At 50.9% G+C, this 20,487-nt stretch overlaps 1 protein-coding gene across 1 annotated transcript in view; it reads right to left on the bottom strand.

Annotated features, from left to right (window-relative positions):
- Positions 1-867: 867 nt before the first annotated feature.
- The window catches only part of SLC6A3 (solute carrier family 6 member 3), a 44,496-nt gene continuing 24,876 nt past the window's right edge, over positions 868-20,487 (bottom strand). The window contains exons 8-14 of the mRNA XM_075542980.1: positions 19,011-19,123; positions 17,805-17,933; positions 17,173-17,272; positions 14,936-15,036; positions 7,649-7,816; positions 7,148-7,219; positions 868-1,302 (exon numbers count right to left, since the gene is read on the bottom strand). Coding sequence (XP_075399095.1) covers positions 1,279-1,302; positions 7,148-7,219; positions 7,649-7,816; positions 14,936-15,036; positions 17,173-17,272; positions 17,805-17,933; positions 19,011-19,123 — 707 coding nt within the window. The 3' untranslated portion in view covers positions 868-1,278. The remainder of the gene's footprint in view (positions 1,303-7,147; positions 7,220-7,648; positions 7,817-14,935; positions 15,037-17,172; positions 17,273-17,804; positions 17,934-19,010; positions 19,124-20,487) is intronic.

Raw genomic sequence — 20,487 nt, 5'->3', positions numbered from 1 at the left:
GAATCCCCGGGAGACCACAAGGTGCTTTTGCAGAAGCCAGGCTTCATCCCGAGATTGGGTTTTGATCTGATGGTAAGGCAGATTTGGGCCAAACATCCCTGATGTCAAAAAGGATCTGTATGCCTGTGTGTGTGTGTGTGTGTGAGAGGGGGGGCAGCTCTGGGGTAGTCTGCCTTCTGAGGGACAGGGTCTCTGGGCGTGCCTGCTGCTGGGTGGTTCAGGCAGCCACAAGAGGGAGGGCGCACCTGCCTGTGGGGCATGCTTTCTCTGGGGGGCCAGGACTGAGCTTCCCTGACTGTCCAGAGACTTCCTCCCCTCAGAAGAAACAAATAGAGCCCACCATCAGCCATCCTGGGAGCCCACCACCGTCAACAGGTCCAGACTCCATTAGCAACATACTCCCTGCCTTCAAGCCAGCTCCGACTCACAGCGAGCCTCCAGGACAGAGAAGAACTGCCCCCGTGCATGTCTGAGACGATATCTGTCCTGGAGTAGACAGCCGTATCTTCCTCCCGAGGAATGAGCTGGTGGTTTAGAACTGCTGATCTCACAGTGAGCAGCTCAGTTTGTAGGCCACGACACCAGGGGCTCTCTGCCAAGAACTGGGTGTTTGGAAGGCCTTCAAAGGGACGGAAAGGCCAAGTGGCTGCAGCCAGGGTCTCACCCACAGCAGCAAGGGTGGGGATGGCACAGGACCCGCAGGCGCGGTGCCCTCTGCTGTCCATGGGGTTGATAGGATTTCCAGCCGACTCCATGGTGACCCCTCACAACGGTGTTGCCATGGTACCTAGCCCTCCCACCCCACATGCTGTCAGTCGGACACAACGGGATACATGGTGTTTTTAATATTAACGAGTATAATCTGGATCCGGGAGGCCGTCGTAAGCTCTGGGTTTCCAGGACAATGTGTCTGCAGGGACCACATCCTCTCTCAGAGCACACACATGACAATGAGGGACAGTGGCCGGAAGTCAGGGCCGGGGGAGCCAGCTTCACATGAAGGGGACACGGAGAGAGGTGAGTTCTCCCCCATGGGACCGGGGGCCGGGGCTCAGCACACAGGTCTACACTAAGTTATTGTAGCAACACAAGGCAAACACAGAGAGGGGTGTGGTGTTCCTTTGCGCAGTCAGCAAAGCCTCCTTCCCACCCAACGGGAAGCGTTAAGGAGTGAAGAGGCCCCCCTGCTTTGGGAAGGTCCCCGTTGTCTTCTCAGCTGCTTCTCACCCGGAGTCAGCGACAACCTCGCCCGGGAGGGGTCTCCTTCCTCCGCCTGCACTACACCATCAGCCAGTGGCGGAGCTGGAAAGAAAATGGGGTTACTTAGAGGTGAATGGGGGACCCTAGGTCGATGGTCCCCATCTCCTCCCAGCTACATCTCTTGGATGAGCCAATGGCCATGGGGCCAGACTGCGGCTAGTTCCCGGAGCTGGACCAGATATCTGCTACAAGTTTATGCAAGGTAGTAATTGGTCTGGAGTAGTCAGCCAGTGGATGCCTCAAATCCATGCAGGGTGCACGTCTGGGTAGCGTGTGTGTGTGTGTGGGGTGCAGACAGCTTTGTTACCAGAGAGCTTTGTGGGGTCCAGGTTAACATGCAGTGCCTTATCATAACTACGAGCTCCCTTTTGACCCATTTGAAAGTTGTTTCGGTCTTCAGTATTTCCTTTCTTGTTGACTGGGGTTTTACAACGTTTTGTTTACGTGTCATTTTCATTGGTTTGTTGTTGTCGTGGGGTGTTGGCTTCCTGTTTGTGTTTTGGATGACTTTCTGTACAGGAAATCCAGGCTCCGTAGATCCAGAGACAGCGACCGGATCGGTAAGTGCTTAGAGTCACGGCAAGGCTGGTGGCCTAGTGGTTGTAGGTTCGACTGCTAACTGGAAGCCAGCAGTTCGAAACCTCCAGCTGTGCCCTGACAAGGTGCTGGGGCTTTCTACTCCCATAAAGACATACCGTCTTGGAGGCCCACAGGGCAGCTCTGCCTTGTCCTCTCAGGTCACTAGGAGCCAGCACTGACTGGGTGGCAGCGGCTTTGTTTTGGGCTTAGGGACATGGCAAAGGAGAATGGGGGAGGGGGGATGGGGAGCTAACAACAATAAGCACGAGTAGAAAATGCTCTGGGATTGATGGTGGTGACGACAGCACAATTCTTAATATGATTAAATGACTGACTTGTATGACATAAGCAGTCTACGCCAATAGACTCTTTAAAAAAGAAAGCTATGCAAGAAAAGAAAGAAAAGTCAGAGAGCAAAGCTGCCCAGGGACCAGAGGAGGTTTTTGTGGTCATGAGAACAGCTTCTGAACTGGCCACCAGTCTTATCCCACGACCCCAGCAATGTCCCCTGTGATAGCTGGATGGGTTTGTGTCAATGTGACACCCCAGGCTAGCGGGGGGAGCCAAACCTGTCAATCAAGTCGCAACTTGACACCTCCAGGGGATGTGGCCTTTTGACCCGAGGGACTCTGGGAACTGCCTGTTTCTCCAACTTCACCTTCTTCCTCCCTGGGACTTCATGGGGGCTCTGGGTCTGCCTCCAGGAGTGGCTCCCTGTAGGCTGTCTGACCCTGACCCTGTCATGCTTCCACGGATGCTGGATCCATGAGGCTTTGCACCCACTGACCAGCCTGTGACCTTCCTGCTTCCCACATCACCTTGCTGCATCACCCAACTGCATCTAAATTCGTCTGCAGAGGCCCTGGCTCCCATGGGACCTACGGACTCAAGTTGGACTGGGCTGGCCACCTTCTTGATGAAAAATTGCTCCTTGAAATAAAAGTTATTTTTAATACATAGGCGAGGATCACTGGTTTGTTCCTCTAAGTCACCCTGGCCTAACACCCCCCTACTGTCTCGGGCCCCCCGCGCCCGTCCATGACCCCAGACCAGGTGCGCGAGCGGGCCTCAGACAACCCCGATGCTCACTCGTGGCCCCATGCCAGCTGGGAATTGATGGCTAGACAGGGACAGCTATTTAGCCCCGGCACAGAGTATCATCTTCTGTGATTACGCAGCTGTTTGTTCAGCCCTGCGCTGACACGAGCCTTTCAGCGGAAGCTCAAGGCCCGGGGTGCAGGCGCGTCCACAGGAAGCGCTTGCAGAGTTTGCTTCTGAGACAAACACATGGCTGAAGAGGCTAAGCTACTGCAGATGACAGGGCAGCGCTCTTCTGTGACCCCCAATAGGAGAGCTCTGGAGGGTCCCATTTCTTCAGCCATCAGTGGGGGTTGGGGGAGGTCGGGAAGCCCCAAGGAAGCAGCAGGTAAGGCCCGTGCAGGCGAGTCCAGGTGCGGTGTGGGAGGCTGGTGACATGGGATCCAGTGCCAGCGTGGCAGGGGGCTGCCTTCACCAGGGACACAGCCGGTGTGTCAGAGTCCTGGAGCGGCAGCTCTGGTGACCATGGCACTTCAGAGCAGCACTGTGGGCAGGACCCAGCTGGGGACCGCAGCCCAGCCCAGCTCCGAGGGTGAAGTGTCCCTCTCCCTTGGGTAATGGAAACGTAGAAGGTGGCCGAAGAGGAAGCCACAGCGGTGTGTGTTTCTCAGTATTCCCCTGGATGAAGATGTAAGTTATAAATTCACAAACAACAAAGACGACCAGAAGCACAAGACAGCCACCAACTGGGCCTGCAGGTGACCAGAAACCTGAGATGAAGACTTCCGTCGCGAAAGTGTCAGAACTGTCCGATGCGGATGACACGGCAGCTAGGCATGCAACCTAGCTCTTTAATTTCCACACCGTTACCTCCATAAGCCAAATGTGACTGGCAAAAATAGACTATTACTCTTAGTGAAGTAGACTACAAAGAAGGGAGAGGTGAGAGGGGAAACCCCTAAGGAACTTGTGGACTACCTACATCAGGGGTCCTCAAATTTTTTAAACAGGAGGCCAGTTCACACTGTTCCTCAGACCCGTTGGAGGGCCAGATTATAGTTTTAAAAAAAACGATGAACAAATTCCTATGCACACTGCACATATCTTATTTTGAAAAAACAAAAAAAACAAACGGGGCAAAAACACCCGGCAGGCCAGATAAATGTCCTCGGCGGGCCGCATGTGGCCCGCGGGCCGTAGTTTGAGGACACCTGATCAACATAATGGAATAATGTGCAATGGTCAAAAGGAAAGAACCACAGCTGTGTCTAAATCCGCTACTTCTGGCCAAGAGCAGCCACATGGACACATTAAACAATCCATGAGCAAAATATACGTATCGATGGCTTTCTAAACACTGGGTATCAGACACAAAGATCAGTGATTCCCAGGAAACAGGAAACAAGCCTGGTGAGTCCTCCACTGCCTGTGATCTCAGTCCTGCGGGGATTTCCAGGTGCAGAAGAGGGAGGCAAGCCCAGGAGGAGCCCAGCAGATCCCCTGAGGAGCTGGTCAGCCAAGAGGACAGTGTGTGTAGGAAGGACCATGCACAAGAGAGGAGAGCACTTCAGATAGAGAGGGGGAGAGAGAGAGAGAGAGAGAGAAATCTGAGATCTAAGAACTAGACCGCAGAGATGTCAGTAATTTCAAAGAACAGGACTGATGGGTGTCTGGGCACGTGTCAGTAACAAAAAGAGAAAAGGAAGCATTTCCATATATTGGAGTATTAAAAAAGAAAAGGTGTTAACAACCTAAGGGCTACAACAAAGCAGAACGAAAGGTAAAATATACTTAATCATAAGGAAAACACGCTATGTTGAAAATTTAGGGAATGCAACCAATGGAACATTTTCGGGGAGGTTCAGTCTTAAATGCTGATATTAGAAAAGAGGAAAGGTTGAAGAGAATGGTTTGAGACACAAATTAAGAAGTGACAAAAATACAGATAGCAGACTAAACCCAAAAAAAGTAGAAGGAAGAAATAAATAAAGACAAGAGTTGAAATTAACGGGACAGACAGCACCTATAGCAGAGTCCCTGCAAGCAAGTCACCTTGGTTATTTGAGGAGACTCTAAAAGACGACTGAACCCCCAGTTCAGCCCTGTGAGAAGAGCCCGCAAAAAAGAGCAATTCTGACGGAGGACGGGAGGAGGCTGGCGGGGAAGGCGTGGGGCACTCACACTGAGACCATACGGAGTTTGGGCACACCTGTGGTGTTTGGGGCAGGTGAGTATATTTGGAGGAAGGAAAAAAAGGCATGTGCGGTGAAGAGGACAGAGGAAAGTGAGGCTCTGGCACGAGACCAGTCTGCAACCAGGACCTGAGCTGCGGAGGCAGAACCAGGAGATGAAGGACCAACGTGCCGAGGTGATCAGACTGGGTCATGCGTTCTGAAAACCTGCAGCGTGCCAACCCTTGCCTTCCTGCCGTGTCAACCAATGATAGCGGATGGATTCGAGTGGGTCCTCGAGGGGAGGGTGCACATGGTTACACACTTGATCGCTTAACTAAAAGGTGGGTGGTGGACCCTCCGGGAAGTGGTCTAGGCCAGAGGCCTGGCAATTGGCTTGCTTTGAAAGCCCTATGGTGTTGTTCTACTCTGTATGCACGGGACCACAAGTCAGGATGGGCTCAGCAGTAACTAACAGGAACAAGAACAACTTTGAGAGGTCAGGTGGTACTCTCAGGTAAGTGGTGGACCCACATGGTCAGTTATTCAAACCCACCAGCCGCTCTGAGGGAGAAAGAGGAGGCATAAAGACTTATAACTCCCCAAACCCTTCGCAGGGTCACCAAGAATTGGCTTGGACGTGACTGCAGTGGGTAGGTAGGGAGTCAATGTGTGGGACATTTGATCTCCGTCTACGATTATCTGGATCGAAAGGCAGGCCCTGAGCACAGCAAGGCTCAGCAACTTGCCCTCAGCCCCACAGCACGGCTGGTCAGCAGAAGTTGGGTGTGAGTGGGTGCTTTTTCTTTTCCTTTTTTTTTAAAGATCATTTTATCAGGGGCTCTTACAGCTCTTATAACAATCCATACATCAATTGTATCAAGCACATTGGCACATGTTTCCATCATCATTTTCAAAACATTTTTTTGTACTTGAGCCCTTGGTTTCAGCTCCTCTGCTTACAACCTCCTCCCTCCCTCGTGACCCCTTCATAAATTATAAATTATTATTATTTTTATTTCTTACGCTGTCCGCTGTCTCCCTTCACCCATGTTTCTGTTGTTCATTATGCTGATCCTTGCAATTGGTTCCCCCTTTCTCACCCCTACCCTCATGGTTTCGCTACTCCCATTGTTGTTCCTGAGGGGTGTATCTGTCCTGGATACTGTTTATCAAGAGCTCTTATCTGTACCAGTGTGCATGCTCCAGTCTATCCCTGATTTGTAAAGTAAAACTGGGGTCATGATAGTGGGGTGGTGGGGTGGGCAGGAAGAATTACAGAATTAGAGGAAGACTGTGTGTTTCATTGGTGCTATGCTGCACCCTGGCAGGCTCATCCCGCCCTTGTGACCCTTCTGTGAGGTGATGTCCAATTTTCTACAGATGGGCTTTGGGTCTCCACTCTGACACCCCTTATTCACATTGATATTAATGTTTTGGGTCTTCTGATGCCTGATACCCGATCCTGTTGACACCTCATAATCACACAAGCTGGTGTGCTTCTTGTATGTGGGCTTTATTGCCTCCCTGTTAGATGACCACTTGTTTAACCTCAAGCCTTTAAGATATGAGACACTATATCATCTAATAGCAGGGCACCATCAGGTTTCTTCACCACATTTGCTTATACACCCAATTTGACTTCAGCGATTGTGTCGGGAAGGTACGCATCACAGAAGCATGCCAGATTATTAGAACTAAGTGTTCTTGCGCTGAGGGAGGACTTGAGTAGAGGCCCAGTGTCCATCTGCTACTTTGATACTTAACATGTAAATATATGTACATAGACCTACGTCACGTGGCTGCTCTTGGTGCATCTCCTTAGCACATCTGCTCCTCAGCTCAATGATGCCACCTCCCCCAGGGCGGGCAGCTGGAGTCTCCGGACACAGCATCCACTAGGCCGCCCTTCTCTCATTCCCTCCAAGGGCAGAGATGCAGTGACTCAAAGATGGTCTCACAACATGCTTTAACACAGGGCTGGGTTGGGGAGAACTTTCTCTGAGAATTGGGCGTACAGTGCTCAGCAAAGGGCAGGTGGTTCTGCGGGGCCCGGGTGTGTGTGTGTGTATGTGTGTGTGTGTGCTGGAATCACTCACCGTGAACTGGCGGACTTCCCCACTGTCCACTAGCTCATATTCCTTCTCGGGCGTGATGGCGTAGGCCAGTTTCTGGAAGAGAACACAAGGCCATCAGTCCCAGCACACCCTCACCAAGAGAGCCAGATGCTTCCTGTCAGCCGACCACATGGTCAGATCTCTGAGTTGATGGCCTCTTCAGTCTCCTTAATCTTTATGAGGCAGTACATTCATCTGCCAAACACACACACACACACACACACACACACACACATACACACACACACACAGGCAAACATGGACACAGACCTGTAAGTACAAACATACACAGACACACATGGTGCAACACACACACACAGTTCACCACCCCCTCAACAGCATCTGCCAGTCAGTTTCTGCAGTCTCCACCAGGTCCACCCCTTCCCACTTTTCTTCCTGTTGGGACAGGAGCTGTGGAGACCCACCTGGAGTCATTGAATGGCGTCACAGTTGAGAAAAACCTGCCTCCGCCCCAATACTCACCTCTCGGAAGGACCCAGGCAAGCTGCAGAACTTGTAGGTGGCGTAGATAGGCACCATGGACATGGAGGATGTGGCGATGACCCAGCCCAGCACGTTGGCCCAGTCGGGGAAGACGTAGGTGCCATAGTGTGGGGGCCTGAAGGTCACAATGCTGACTACGACCACAAACTGAAACCAAGCGACACAGAGGTCAGGGTGACATCTCTTGGCCAACAGAGCTTGAGGACAGAAGTGGAAAAACCAAGCAACATCTGATGGCACAGGGTCACTCGGCCATACATTTCTATGAGTGCCAGGTCAGCGCCAACAGCACAAGGCAAATGCTGGGGCTGGTTCTGTGAGCTGATCCTGCTCCCATGGTGTGGCCTGCAGGCCCTGGGGTGGTCGTGCTGGGAAGATATCCATTATGGGATGGATGTCTCTTCAGGTCACGTTTGATTAGTGAAAGTCCTCCTAAGGCTCTCTGGAAGCTTTACATACTATCACCTGGACCTGTGCAATTAGATCACCCTCAAGGACACCTGTGTGCCTAGCGGTCACCCATCTGACCACATTCGCTCCTGGGGCTGCAAGTGTCATTCCTCACAAGGTTGTAATTCTTTAACAATCCGCACAGTCCAACCTCTTTGCCCAGTAAATAGAACACAAGTAAACATCTTCTCTGCTTTCGGCCAAGATCCAACTGACGTCAGCAATGCTAATCCTGATCCTACATCTTCTTCTCATCAGCTTGAATTTCTGGAAGCAACCTCTTGACGGACTGCCACAACCATTGTTGACTATCTTCAGCAAAATTTTATTTCCATGTGATATTGGTGATACTGTTAGATGCTTTCTGCATGAGGTTGGATCCAGGGGTAGATATGGATCTCTCCCAGTTGGCCATGCAGGTAACCATCTTCCAATTTCTTCTTATTTTTTAAAATCATTTTATTGAGGGCTCATACAAGTCTTATCACAACCCATACATCCATCCATTATGTCGAGCACATTTGTTCATTTGTTACCATCATCATTTTCAAAACGTTTTCTTTCTACTTGAGTCCTTGGTATCAGCTCTTCATTTTCCCCCTCCCTTTTCCCTTCCCTCCCTCCCCAACCCTTGATAATTTATAAGTTATTATTTTTCATGTCTTACACTGTCCGATGTCTCCCTTCACCCATTTTTCTGTTGTCTGTTCCCCAGGGAAGGGGTTATATGTAGATAGATATCATTGTGATTGGTTCGCCCTTTCTCCCCCAACTTCCCATTCTCCTCCTGGTATCTACTCTCATGATTGGTCCTGTGGGATGATCAAGCACTTCCAATGTCGCACCCATAAGCTGAATCATCACCGTTGGTATTTCATCAATCCCTGGACCCTGTTTTTGCCAAGGTCTGCAGTGTGGCTTGAACTTCTCCCTTCAGGACTATCAGCTCTTGATTATGTAATATATAAATGTTACCTCCCGAAACAGTTTTGAGCACTGACAGGTTATTTTTGGTACAGGGTGACTCTGTGTACTTTTCCATCTCCCCTTGATGCTTCCTGCGCTTGTCACAGAAACCGTCAGTGTTACACCTCAAGGCTTGAGTTTTGCCTTCCGTTCTCCGGCTTGATACAAGCCAAGCACATTTTTCCCTCTTGGTTTCTAACTCCAGGACGTTTCATTATTATGCTTTACTTCTTCTTCTTGAGCTCTCCTCCTTTGAAACCCCAAGTTTAGCTCTTTTGTGCTTTAGCTACTCTATGGCCAAGAACAAATTTTAGAGTCGCCCTTGACACCTACTCATTCCTTTTTCCTTTCCTCTCTCTTAAATGACTTTTGATTTCTTCATGTATGATGACATCCTGGAGGCCATCCCACAACGCGTCTGGCCATTAGTGTTTAATGCGTCACATTTATTTCTTGGGATTCGCTAAATTTAAGTGGGGTAAATCAAGGTCATACTTTGGCTCTCATGGACTTGTTCTAATTTTCTTCAGTTTCGACTTGAACTTACATATGAGAAATTGGTCCCTGGCCTTGTTCAGACGAATGCTATCACGTTTCTCCGTGGTTTCTGTCCACAGATGCAATTTATTTGATCCCTGTGTAGCCATCCAGTGAGATCCACATCTGAAGTTGCTATTACATACATGCTATTTGCAATGAAGACATCGCTGAGCTTGCAAAATTCTCACATTCAATCTCTGGAGTAATTTCTATCCCCAAGGCCAAATTTTAAATTTTCTGATACTTCTAATTTTTGCATTCCAATCATCAATACACCTTCATTGGATGTTTGACCAATTTCGGGCTTCAGAAGTTGGTAAACATCTTTTTAAAACAGTTTTTTTTAGCACTTCACCCACGTCATACAATTCAATATTTTAAGCCTATCAAGAAGAGTTGTACAATTGTCACCACATTCAATTCTAGAACATTTTCTTCTTCCTTGTTCGCTTTGTTATTCATATAATTATTATTTTTTCTAATTGTGGCTAAAAGTCTTTCATTTCTTCATCTTTGGCATGAGTGGTGCGGGTACACATTTGAACGATATTTTTATAAGTTGCTCTTCCTTGTAGGTGTGTGCGTGTGATCCTATCACCGATGCTGCACTTCAAGGTGGATCTCTATAATTTAGAAAATGATAAGCTTAAAAATGTCAAATTAGAAGGGAGTTTATATTTCTGATATCCAATTTTGTATGTTCAACAACTTAAAGTACTTATTAACTAACACTCCCCCAATAGCTTGACCTGCCCTCCCCCCACACCGATTTGATTTCACTCCTCCTCTTGTAGAACATCATCTCCACCTTCACCCAAGTTAACACCTTCATCTTGGTTTTCCCTTCCTCACCGTGGCGCCACACATTATTTTCCCTTCTGTGATGGGCAAATTCACTCAGCATAACATTCTCCAAGTCCATCTATGCTGCGAGGTGCTCCACAGTCTCACTGTTATTCTTTAGGGATGCATAGTATCCCACTGTGTGTACAGACCAACATTTCCTTATCCGTTCACCCACGCTGATGGGCATGTGGGCTGCTTCCGCCTTCATGCTACTGGGAACAGTGCTGCGAGGACCACAGGAGTGCGTGTGTCTGGCCATGTGCTGGCTTTGGCGCCTTCAGGGTGCATTCCCTGCAAAGGTATTGCTGGGTGATACTCTCTTCTATTCCCAGATGCTTGAGAGAGCTTCCCTCAGTGGTCACACGTGTTCACAGTCCCACCAGCAAGGATGCATCTTAAAATGTTCTTTTTAACGATGATTGCACACCATTCATCTTCAACACCCTTGGAATTACTGGCGTAAGTAGACCATGTGATGATCTGATTCGAAATGGCCAAGACCAGGCCATCTCAGCTCAGTCGTGCCTAGACTAGGAGTTCTGTACACGTTCAGTTTCATTTTTGATAACTTCCAATTTTCCTGGGCTTACATCTTGTACCTTCTGTGTCCTGATGACGAGTGGATGATTGCTTTGAATCCCTCCCCTTCAGCAAACGAAGGTCTTCAAAGCTCTACTCCACCATCATTAAGGTCAATCACCTTTGAGGAGACAGCTCTTGCCTAGTTGTACTGAGTCTAATAAACACAAAGTGGTAGGAAGCCACCAGACGGCCCAGTTTCCGTCCAGTTGGCAAAATGACTCGCTCGCTCTTCAGTTGAGATGGTGTTTTTTTTCTTTTTTAATAGTTTTATTAAGATATAATTAACGTATTATTCAATTCCATAATTCAGTCATATTTCAAAAAAGTTGCATGTACATTTCCACAATCTGTTCTAGGGCATCCTCCCCCCCTCCTGTATTCATTATTTGCTCCCCAATTCTCCTCAACCTACCCCCTGTACCCCTCGCAAGATATTAAACCTCTATATATCTGCCCCTTCTGTGCTTCATAAACTTGGAAATGTACCAAATATGCAATAAAAGCAATATGCATATATAGACCACCTCTGTTGACAAATCACCAAGAAATATTTAAACCTAGACCAAATCCAGCATGGGTCAAGCTGACCAGGTATATCATACCATTGTTCCCTCCACCATAGTCAAGGGTACAGTCGTCTCTGTCTGGTAGTAAGGCTAGTTGAGTTCCTCGACTGGGGTCAGAGGGGATCTGTCAGAGGCTTCATCTGAGTAGGTACTCTGCAGATGAATTTTGGGCTTCCACTGTCCCTTCTAGCCTTGGGACTCACAATTTAACCTCTGATACTTTTCCATCCATCATATTTGGGTTTTGTTCTTTGTCACCGTTGGATCACACAGACAGGTGTGCTTCATCCATGTGGACTTAGTTGACACCTTGCTTAGATGGCTGCTTGTTTGAATATAAACCTTTAAGATTCCAGGAGCTTTTCTTTTCTGATAGCCGGGCACCATCTGCTTTCTTCACCCCAATTTGCTCTAACACCCATAACGTCAGTGCTCTCTTCATGAAAGCAATTGTTGATCAGGAAGGCTGTAAATCTCTACAGCAGCAGAAAGTCTCATCTTTCTCCTTTGGAGCAGCTGGTGGGTTTGAACTGCTGACCTTGTGATTAGCAGTCTGGCCCATAACCCATTATTTGCTCATTCCACAGATACCAGGAAAGTAAGTTCCCACCAGAGGTCCACACTGTGCAGAGGGTTGGTGAAACATTGGCTGATGAGATGGGGACAATTCCTGCCCTCACCCTGTTCTCTGGTGCTGAGGACAAAGGATCAAACAATGCCTGCCCATCAATCACTCATGAGCCTGTGAGAGAGCGCCTCCCATCCTCCCCCAAAACTGTCAGGAGATTGTGCAGGAATAAAGGAGTGGCTGCCTCTTTCTTTACTCTGACCAGCATCCCAGGCAGAAAAACACTCAGAACTGAGAGCCAGTGGGCTATCCGGGTAGCAAGGTAAGCACAGGCTTTCTTGGCCTTACCTTCTAATCTGCATTGTTCACTCTGAGCTGGTGTTTTACCTAACTTGTTAGCTGGTAGGTTTTGCGACTAAAGCTCCACGGTTTAATCTGATCATTGGGGACGCACGTCTCCTCCTCGAGTGCCAAGGCCTGGGGACTTCTACAAACAGGGGTGCAGAACTCTGCACGAGAAGCAGTCTGTGTTCAAATTAAAGCTGAATGATGAAGAGAAGAGCTGTTTTATCTGGTCGGGAACATGAGGTCGTGAACCCTGTGAGGAAGTCCGCACGTCCCTTGCTGTCCCTTGTCCCATGTGACCTGACGTGTGAGGGCCACTCAGCGAAGGGCAGGAGCCTCCCACTGGTGCAGGCTAAGTGGGCATCACCCAAGCACTGTTGACTGGAATCACGAGTCACACCAGGAGGTTTAGACTGGCGTGTGTGTGTGTGTGTGTGTGTGTGTGTGTGTGTGTGTGTGTGTGATCCTTTTAAGACCCTCAATGCCAGAGGCCCTGATTCTTACGTTTCCTGATAGGCCAGGCACCTGCTGTGAAACTTACAAAACCAAACCAAACCAAAAGCCGAGCAATGGCCAACAAGTGAACTCCGGTCCAAAGTGACCCTTTGGGTGTCAGAGTAGGCTTGTGTCCCCTACGGTTCCCTGAGGTTGTTATTTGGAAGTAGGTTACCAGGCCTTACTTCTAAGGCGCCAGTGGGTGGATTCAGACCAGCAACCTTTTGGAGAGCAGTTGAGTGGATTCACGACTTCACCACACAGGGACTTGATTATGAACTCGGTTCCCTCCACGTACACCTGCCAGGCTATTCTGCCTGCCCTTATAGATGACAGGGGCCTTCTCCCATGGGGACCCACAGCTGGTCCCTGGAGCTAGCCTTGGGTTGGTCTGTGAGAGGGTTCTGGCCAGAGCTACGAGCCTGGTTCCACTCATGTCTCTCATGAGAGGCCGGGCAGGGCAGTCCGTGGCCAGAGAGATGCTTGTCCCTGTGAGTAGCTTCTGGGGCTCACTGCTTACACTGGAGGTCACCAGTCTGAGACCACCTGCCCGAGGTGACCTGCGGTCCACTGGACTTTGAGGAGCCAGCTCTTGCCCTATCTGAGGCCACCTGCTTGTCACAAACAACCTGTAAACGAATGGATGTGGCTGGGTTCCAAGAAAACCTTATCCACAGAAATAAGTGGTGCTGTCCATGGGCCGGATACAGTTTGCCAAGCCCTGGCCCAGCTAATGAAAGACCGGTAACTATGGAACGTGTCTCTGGGCTGATGGCACAGTGTATCTGATGGCACGGGGGTCAAAGGGCTCGCCTGAGAATCAAACAGTGGGTGGATCGAACCCACCGGCTCCTCCACGGAAGAAGGAAGAGGTGGTCTGCTTCCATGCAGGTTTCCCACCTTGGGAACCTAGGGGGCAGCCTCACTGTGTGTTAAAGGGTCACAAAGAGTTGGAATTGACTCACGGCACACCCACCAGCAGCTGCGGAGACGGTGGGTCCGTGTCTGAGGAAGGACGCCGAGGGCAGTGATCTATGACAGAACCTTCATCACCGCCCCTTCCTGCGGTCTCCGAGGATCTGCCACCTGCCCTACCCTCGGAAGGTCTCAGCTCCATCTCCACCCGACAGGCAGCAACGGGTCACTGGGCCCCGGGTCTTATGCAATGGCTCTGACGCCGTGGGGGCTGAAGAGTGTGGTTGCTCATGGGAACCCTGAATTGGGGCTGGCAGGCCTCTTGAGGTTCGCATGGAATTTCTTATCTGGGGCAAATGGTTAACACATTCGGCTGCTGTGTAAAAGTCAACCCGGAGGCACCTCAGAAGCAAGTCCTGGCGATCTACTTTCCCAAAACCATCCAACGAGCATGCCGTGGAGCACAATTCTACTCTGACACTCGGGGGGCCATGAGGGGTCGGCAGAGACAGCTCCGCAGTAGGTGGTTGAGAGAGGAAAGACAGAAACGTCTTCTCAGGGGACCAAAGATCCATTTAGGGAGAAGGCATGCCCTTCAAAGCTGAGCCCTCTGGCTCCTGCCCATTCCAGCCCAGGAACCCTGGTGGCATCATGGGCTGTGCATTCGGCTGCTAACCACAAGGTCAGCGGTTCAAACCCAGCAGTCGTCGCCTGAGAGAAAGATGAGGCTTTCTACTCCCATAAACAGTTACAGTCCTGGAAACCCTCAGGACCGTTCTACTCTATCCTATGTGGTTCCTATGAGTCACAATGGGCTTGAATACAGAGAGATGTTTGTTCACCGAGTTAGCCCTGGTCTCAAAGTAGCATCTAGTGCCCCTTCCTGGTTCCCTGGCCCATTTGCTTCATCATCTGGAAACACTGCAGAGGTAGCTGCACTGTGTGCAGGGTGCAAGAGTGGGGGCCGGGGTGTCTCCGGCCTCAGTCTCTTACCAGGAGGAAGCAAGGGCTGACAAACTTCCAGCACAGACGCCAGTACAGGCCTGGCCGCCGTCCAATCATCTGCTTGATGTCATCGCTGAACTGGCCGACACCTACGGAGAAAGCCACAGCAGTTAGGGGCGCCCAGGCCACCTCCCCGCAGCCCCGACACCCCTCCCTGCCTCGGCTGGGGGTCCTGTCCCAAAGGACTCCAAGTTCAGCCTGTCAAACCCTTGCTCTACCTCACCCAGTGGTCTGCAGCTGCTGTGGGAGCGACCTCTCGGGGTCCCTCTGTGGGTCAGCCCAGGCCTGGCGCTGCTCCTGGTAGCATGCCCTTCTCATCTCCGATGGCCACCAAGGGAGACCCCATGGGCCATGGCCAAGCCACCCCTGGGTGATGCAGTCCCAGCAATTCCCCTTACCCTCCTTCCTCCCCTGCACCTCCCTCTGTGTCCTTGTTGGTGAAGAAAAGCTATTTCTGAAAACATCGGGCAGTGGTATTTCATATGCCAAAGCACTATCAGTGGTCGCCGTGCAAAAACTCATGGCACTGAGCACCCTCGACTGAAAGCAGCCCTCTAAGACAGGGCAGACGTGCTCCTGGGGGTTTCTGAGACCGCGAGTCTCCCCATGAGCAGAAAGCCTTCTGCGTCCCCCACAGAGGGGCTGGTGGTTTCAAACTGCCAACCTTGAGGTTAGCAGCATAATATGTAACCCACCATGCCACGAGAGCTCCTGCTCAGTCTTGTTAGGTGCCATCAGGTCGTTTCTGACCCACAGAAACCCTACGTACAACAGAGTGGCAGGCTGCCTGGTCCTGCACCATTCCCAGTTGTTCCTGTGTTTGGCCCTTAGCTGCATCCACTGTGTCGATCTATCTCCTTTTGGGCCTTCCTCTTTTTAAAATAATCATTTTATTGGGGGCTCCTACAGCTCTTATCACAATACAGACATGCATCCATTGTATCAAGCGCATTTGTACATTTGTTGCCATCATCATTTTCAAAACATTTTCTTTCTATTTGAGCCCTTGGTATCTCTGCTCTGAGCAAATTCACAAGAAGACCATTAATCCAAAGGACTAATGGACCACATGGGTCTCAGATTCCGGAACCCTGAGACCTGAAGAATTAGATGGTGCCCAGCTGTTACTCTGAAAGGGATCCTATTAGAAGGCCTAGGATAGGGTGGGAGGAAACTGTGGAGTTAGATTCCCAAATCATAAAAGGGTAAGGATGGGGAGTCATCTAGAGATTGGTGGGACCCTCAAGACTGGCTGTGAGTTGCCCTTCAGGCCTGGAACTGAACACACACACACACACACACACACACACACACACACACATCCCACAGATCAATTTTAAGTCAAACAATAGGCATGTAACAATAACAATAAAGTCACCCTAATCCTGGTGAGGTCTGCACAGCCCAGAATAGCAATAAATGGGCAGCCAAGGACAAAGGTTTGGTGTTTGGTTGCTTTACCTCGAGAAGATCATTCAGAAGGGTTAGGGAAGGACGCAGAGACAGGAATCAGGGAGGAAGTGGGCTGAGGAACACTGCAGGAGCAGAGGGTACACACCACGTGTGGGGACTGTTGAGTGGAAACTGACCTGCTCTGTAAACCTTCACCCCATTCACAAGAAAAGGTTAAATTGGAAACCCTGCTCTTCCAGGCCTCCCGCTGGTGCTCTCTGAGTAAAGAGTAAGACACCCCTCTACCACGACCCTCAGTTCTAAGGATCCCAGCATCCCGACTAAACCTACTTTCTTACTAACGAGGATGGTGGTGTAGTGGGTTACACGCTGGTAACCACAAAGTCAGAAGTTCGAAACCGCCAGTCACTCCAGGGGAGAAAGATGAGGCTTTCTAGATGTACAGTTTTGAAAATACACAGGTACAGTTCTACCTTGTCCCATAAGGTTACTATGAGTCAGAACTGATTCAATGGCAATGAGTGACATCACCTGAGAAAGTGAGCCACACTAAGCAGCTCTGACCATGGTGTGGACTGCTGGACTGCCATCCAGGTGAACTATTGATCCAGGGGCCCCTCCCTTCTCTGTGTGCCAAAGCAGGCTTTCTGAGACACCTTTATGTGCAAGCAGCTTTGCTGGTGAGAGGGCAGCGTGGGGACGAGAGACAGGGAAGCCAGCTCAGCTGGCGACAGACAGGGTAGAATGCCAGCTTCTCCTGTTCCCCCTCCCAGGCAAGAGTTCCAGCCCTGGGACCTCAGGCTCTGACTTACCATAGAACCAGGCCACCCCGATGGCTTCGATGAGCACCCCAAAGAGGATGGACGTGCCGGCTGCAAAGTGGTCTAGCAGTGTGAAGACGTAAATGCCACCCTGGGAGTGAGAGCGTGCCTCCTGAGCTCGGGGCCACACTGCAGGGTCCCCGCCTCACGGTGTCTGGGTTTCCAGATGGTGTCTGTCCAAGTCTAGCACATCACTAACACCCAACTCTAATGCAGTGCACTGCACAAAATGGACACCACCTCTCCACACCCTCCCCTTGCAGCCTGGAAGCCACCCAATGCCTCCTCCAGGAGAGGAGAGGACCCCACCCCACCCCCAGCCCCTGGGGACCCCGCGGGATGCCCTTCAGGCCCACAGAGCCGGCAGCAAGGAGGTTCCAGTCAGGGCACTGCCCAAAGAGCTGACCAGGTACTGTAGGAATGTGTGCTGGGGATCCTCCCTCCCCCCCAACAGTCCAGGGGCTTTCAGAAGAACAGCTGGGTTAGAATGGTTTGGTTTGACTGACAGCACCCTCCCGTCCCGCCTCCCCACACCAGGCCCCAAAGACGGCCATGTTGTCCTGAAGCCACTCTTTGCATCGAGCCCTGCCCCCCAGCCCCCGGACCACGGCGACCTTACGTACATTGGTGACACAGAAGAGGGAGAGGAGGAAGGTGGCCAGGACGATGAAGAGGGTGAAGCGCTCCCGGTGCCGGTGCAGCAGCTGGAACTCGTCGATGAGGCCGGTGATGACCGACTCCATCCCGCCCATCTGCAGCCGCCCACGGGCACAGAGAAGGCCCGAGCCTGGGTCACCCGGGTGCCACAGCCGGAGGCCCGGGGGAGGCACCGTCCATCGGGGGGCATGCGCAAGAGCCTCATTGTGCTCAGAGGTTTGAACCGCCACGGGGAGCTAACAGCACAAACGCCGAGCCCTGACGCCAGCCCAGTGGGGCTTGGTGAGGCCAGGGGTCCTAAGCCAAGGTTGGTGCCGCACACGGCTTCCCTTTGGCTTCCTAGGGCAAATCTAGCTTGGCCGGCGGCTCTGCTCTCACCAGCAAACTTCAATGGCTCCCAAAGGCCACGAGGGAGCATCGCCCCAGGAGCTCTGGGACTAGTGTCCCCATGTTCTTCAGTGTCTACCTGTTCCAGGGGGCATGCTCATCCCACCAGAAGCCCAGGGATCCCACAGGCTGTGGGCCACCCAGTGGGTCAGGACCTAGCTGGACAGTAATTGGGAGCTAAAGGCAGAAGGCAGTTAGCCAGGACACCACCAGGAGATGTCCCGGCAAACCCAGGGGCAGTCCCTCATCCATGGGATGGGGCTCCCCTCACTCATAGGAAGGGCCCATCTATGATGGAGGCTGTGCCCCCTGAGGAAGTGAGTCTGGAGCCTGTCAGAGTCAGCAAACACCATGAAGTCCAGGCATCCAAGTGCACCCCGTGGTCCTAGATATCAGGCCCTGGACATCCCTGCAGGCCTGGGGCCAGGTGAGCCCCTGCCTGCTGCCTCTAGACTTTGGGGAAACCAGATGCATACAAAGGTACGTGCTCAGGCTCAGCTGGGGTCCCTGCTGCATCCCTGGCCTCAGGACACGCTTACTCCGCAGGTGGAAGCTCAGGGGTTCTGTGTTCACACCCCCTGCTATTCCGGTGCAGCCTGGGGGACCCTGGGTGTCCAGAATGCATAGGGGGCTCAGAGTAGGGAGACTGATGTCTCAGAGGGTGAAGCTGGGAGGGTCAATTGTACTCAGCTGCCCAGGCTCCGCAAAGGGTTCTCCAGCCCCCCAGGGGCTCTGGGATACAGGGTGTGGGGCCGGAAGGGAGGCAGCCGACTGCCAGGACTCACAGCGCTGTCGATGCCCAGCGTGAGCAGCATGATGAAGAAGACGACGGCCCAGGCGGAGGACAGGGGCAGCGTCGCGATGGCTTCAGGGTAGATGATGAAGATCAGCCCGGGCCCTGGAATCACAAGGCCATCGCTGCCCCACCTGGTCCTTCCCCGCCGCCCATCCCAGGAGTCTGGCGGCAGCCCAGCCCAATACCTGCCCTGAGACTGGCCCGGGCTCTCCTTTGCTCCCTGACAGCTGCCCCCGCAATGCCTCGGCCCCAGACTCTAGAAAACAGTGACCAGAAACATGTCAGTCACTACCAGCCCTGCAGTCTTGGCCCCCAATCACGCATGTCCACGTTAGGCAACGGGGGCCCAGATCCAGCGAAGGAAGTGGGGGAACCAGAGCTGAGGAGGGGCTCCCATGGCCCCTCTGCACCTTCATCCTCATGAATACACACAGCACATGCATATGCACACAATAAACACATACAGCACATGCATATACACACAATAAACACACATACACACAAACATATACACACAACATGTATCTACATGCACACAATAAACGTGCACACACATACACTAATAACTACACACACGGATACACGCCACACATATCTACATACATACAATAAACACACACAAATAGATACACATACACACAATGCATATATACATATACCCAGTGAACACACACATAGCACATGTGCATATATACACATAATAAACACACATACCTATACACATAAACACCGCATATTTATATACACATAGATAATACATTTACACACACAAAAACACACATATGTACATGTAAGCATACATGTGCATACAATCATACACTGAATAAACACTCATATACACAAATACAGACTTATCTATGCACACACACAGACCCTCACATACACACACATGCAAATAAACACACACAGCTACACATACATACACATATACTGACAAAACACATGCATATATCCATAATATATACACATGCACATATATCCATACCCACATATGCACACACACCCATAAACACACACACATATATACACATGCATACCCATACACACAATTTAGTGGCCTTCATTTTGCATTCTGCAGAGAAACAGTATAATTATTTTTGTGTCAACAAATTAGCTGTTAATTTTTTAAAGCCACACACCATGAATACAGAGACACTACAGCAGGGAGCAGGGAGTCCTGGTTGCGTAGTGGTTACGCACTGGGCTGCCAACCAGAAGGTCAGCAGTTTGAAACCACCAGCCACCCTCTGGCGCTAAGACAAGGCTTTCTACTCCTGTAAAGAGGTGACGTCTGGGAAACTCAGAGGGGAAGTTCTACCCTGTCTTTGGGGTGCTAAGAGCCAGAATGGCCTGGATGGCAGTGAGTTTGGTTTGGGTTTAGATGGGGCAACAGGGAAGTGTTCAAACACTGACCAAAATTCAGTGGCTCAAAGGCAGGCATTCCTTGGTGCATGGGGTCACCGGGC

This window comes from Tenrec ecaudatus, chromosome 2 (assembly GCF_050624435.1).
Source record: "Tenrec ecaudatus isolate mTenEca1 chromosome 2, mTenEca1.hap1, whole genome shotgun sequence".
Lineage (NCBI taxonomy): Eukaryota > Metazoa > Chordata > Mammalia > Afrosoricida > Tenrecidae > Tenrec > Tenrec ecaudatus.
The sequence above is the reverse complement of the archived record's forward strand: the minus strand, read 5'-3'. Positions and strand labels throughout refer to the sequence as shown.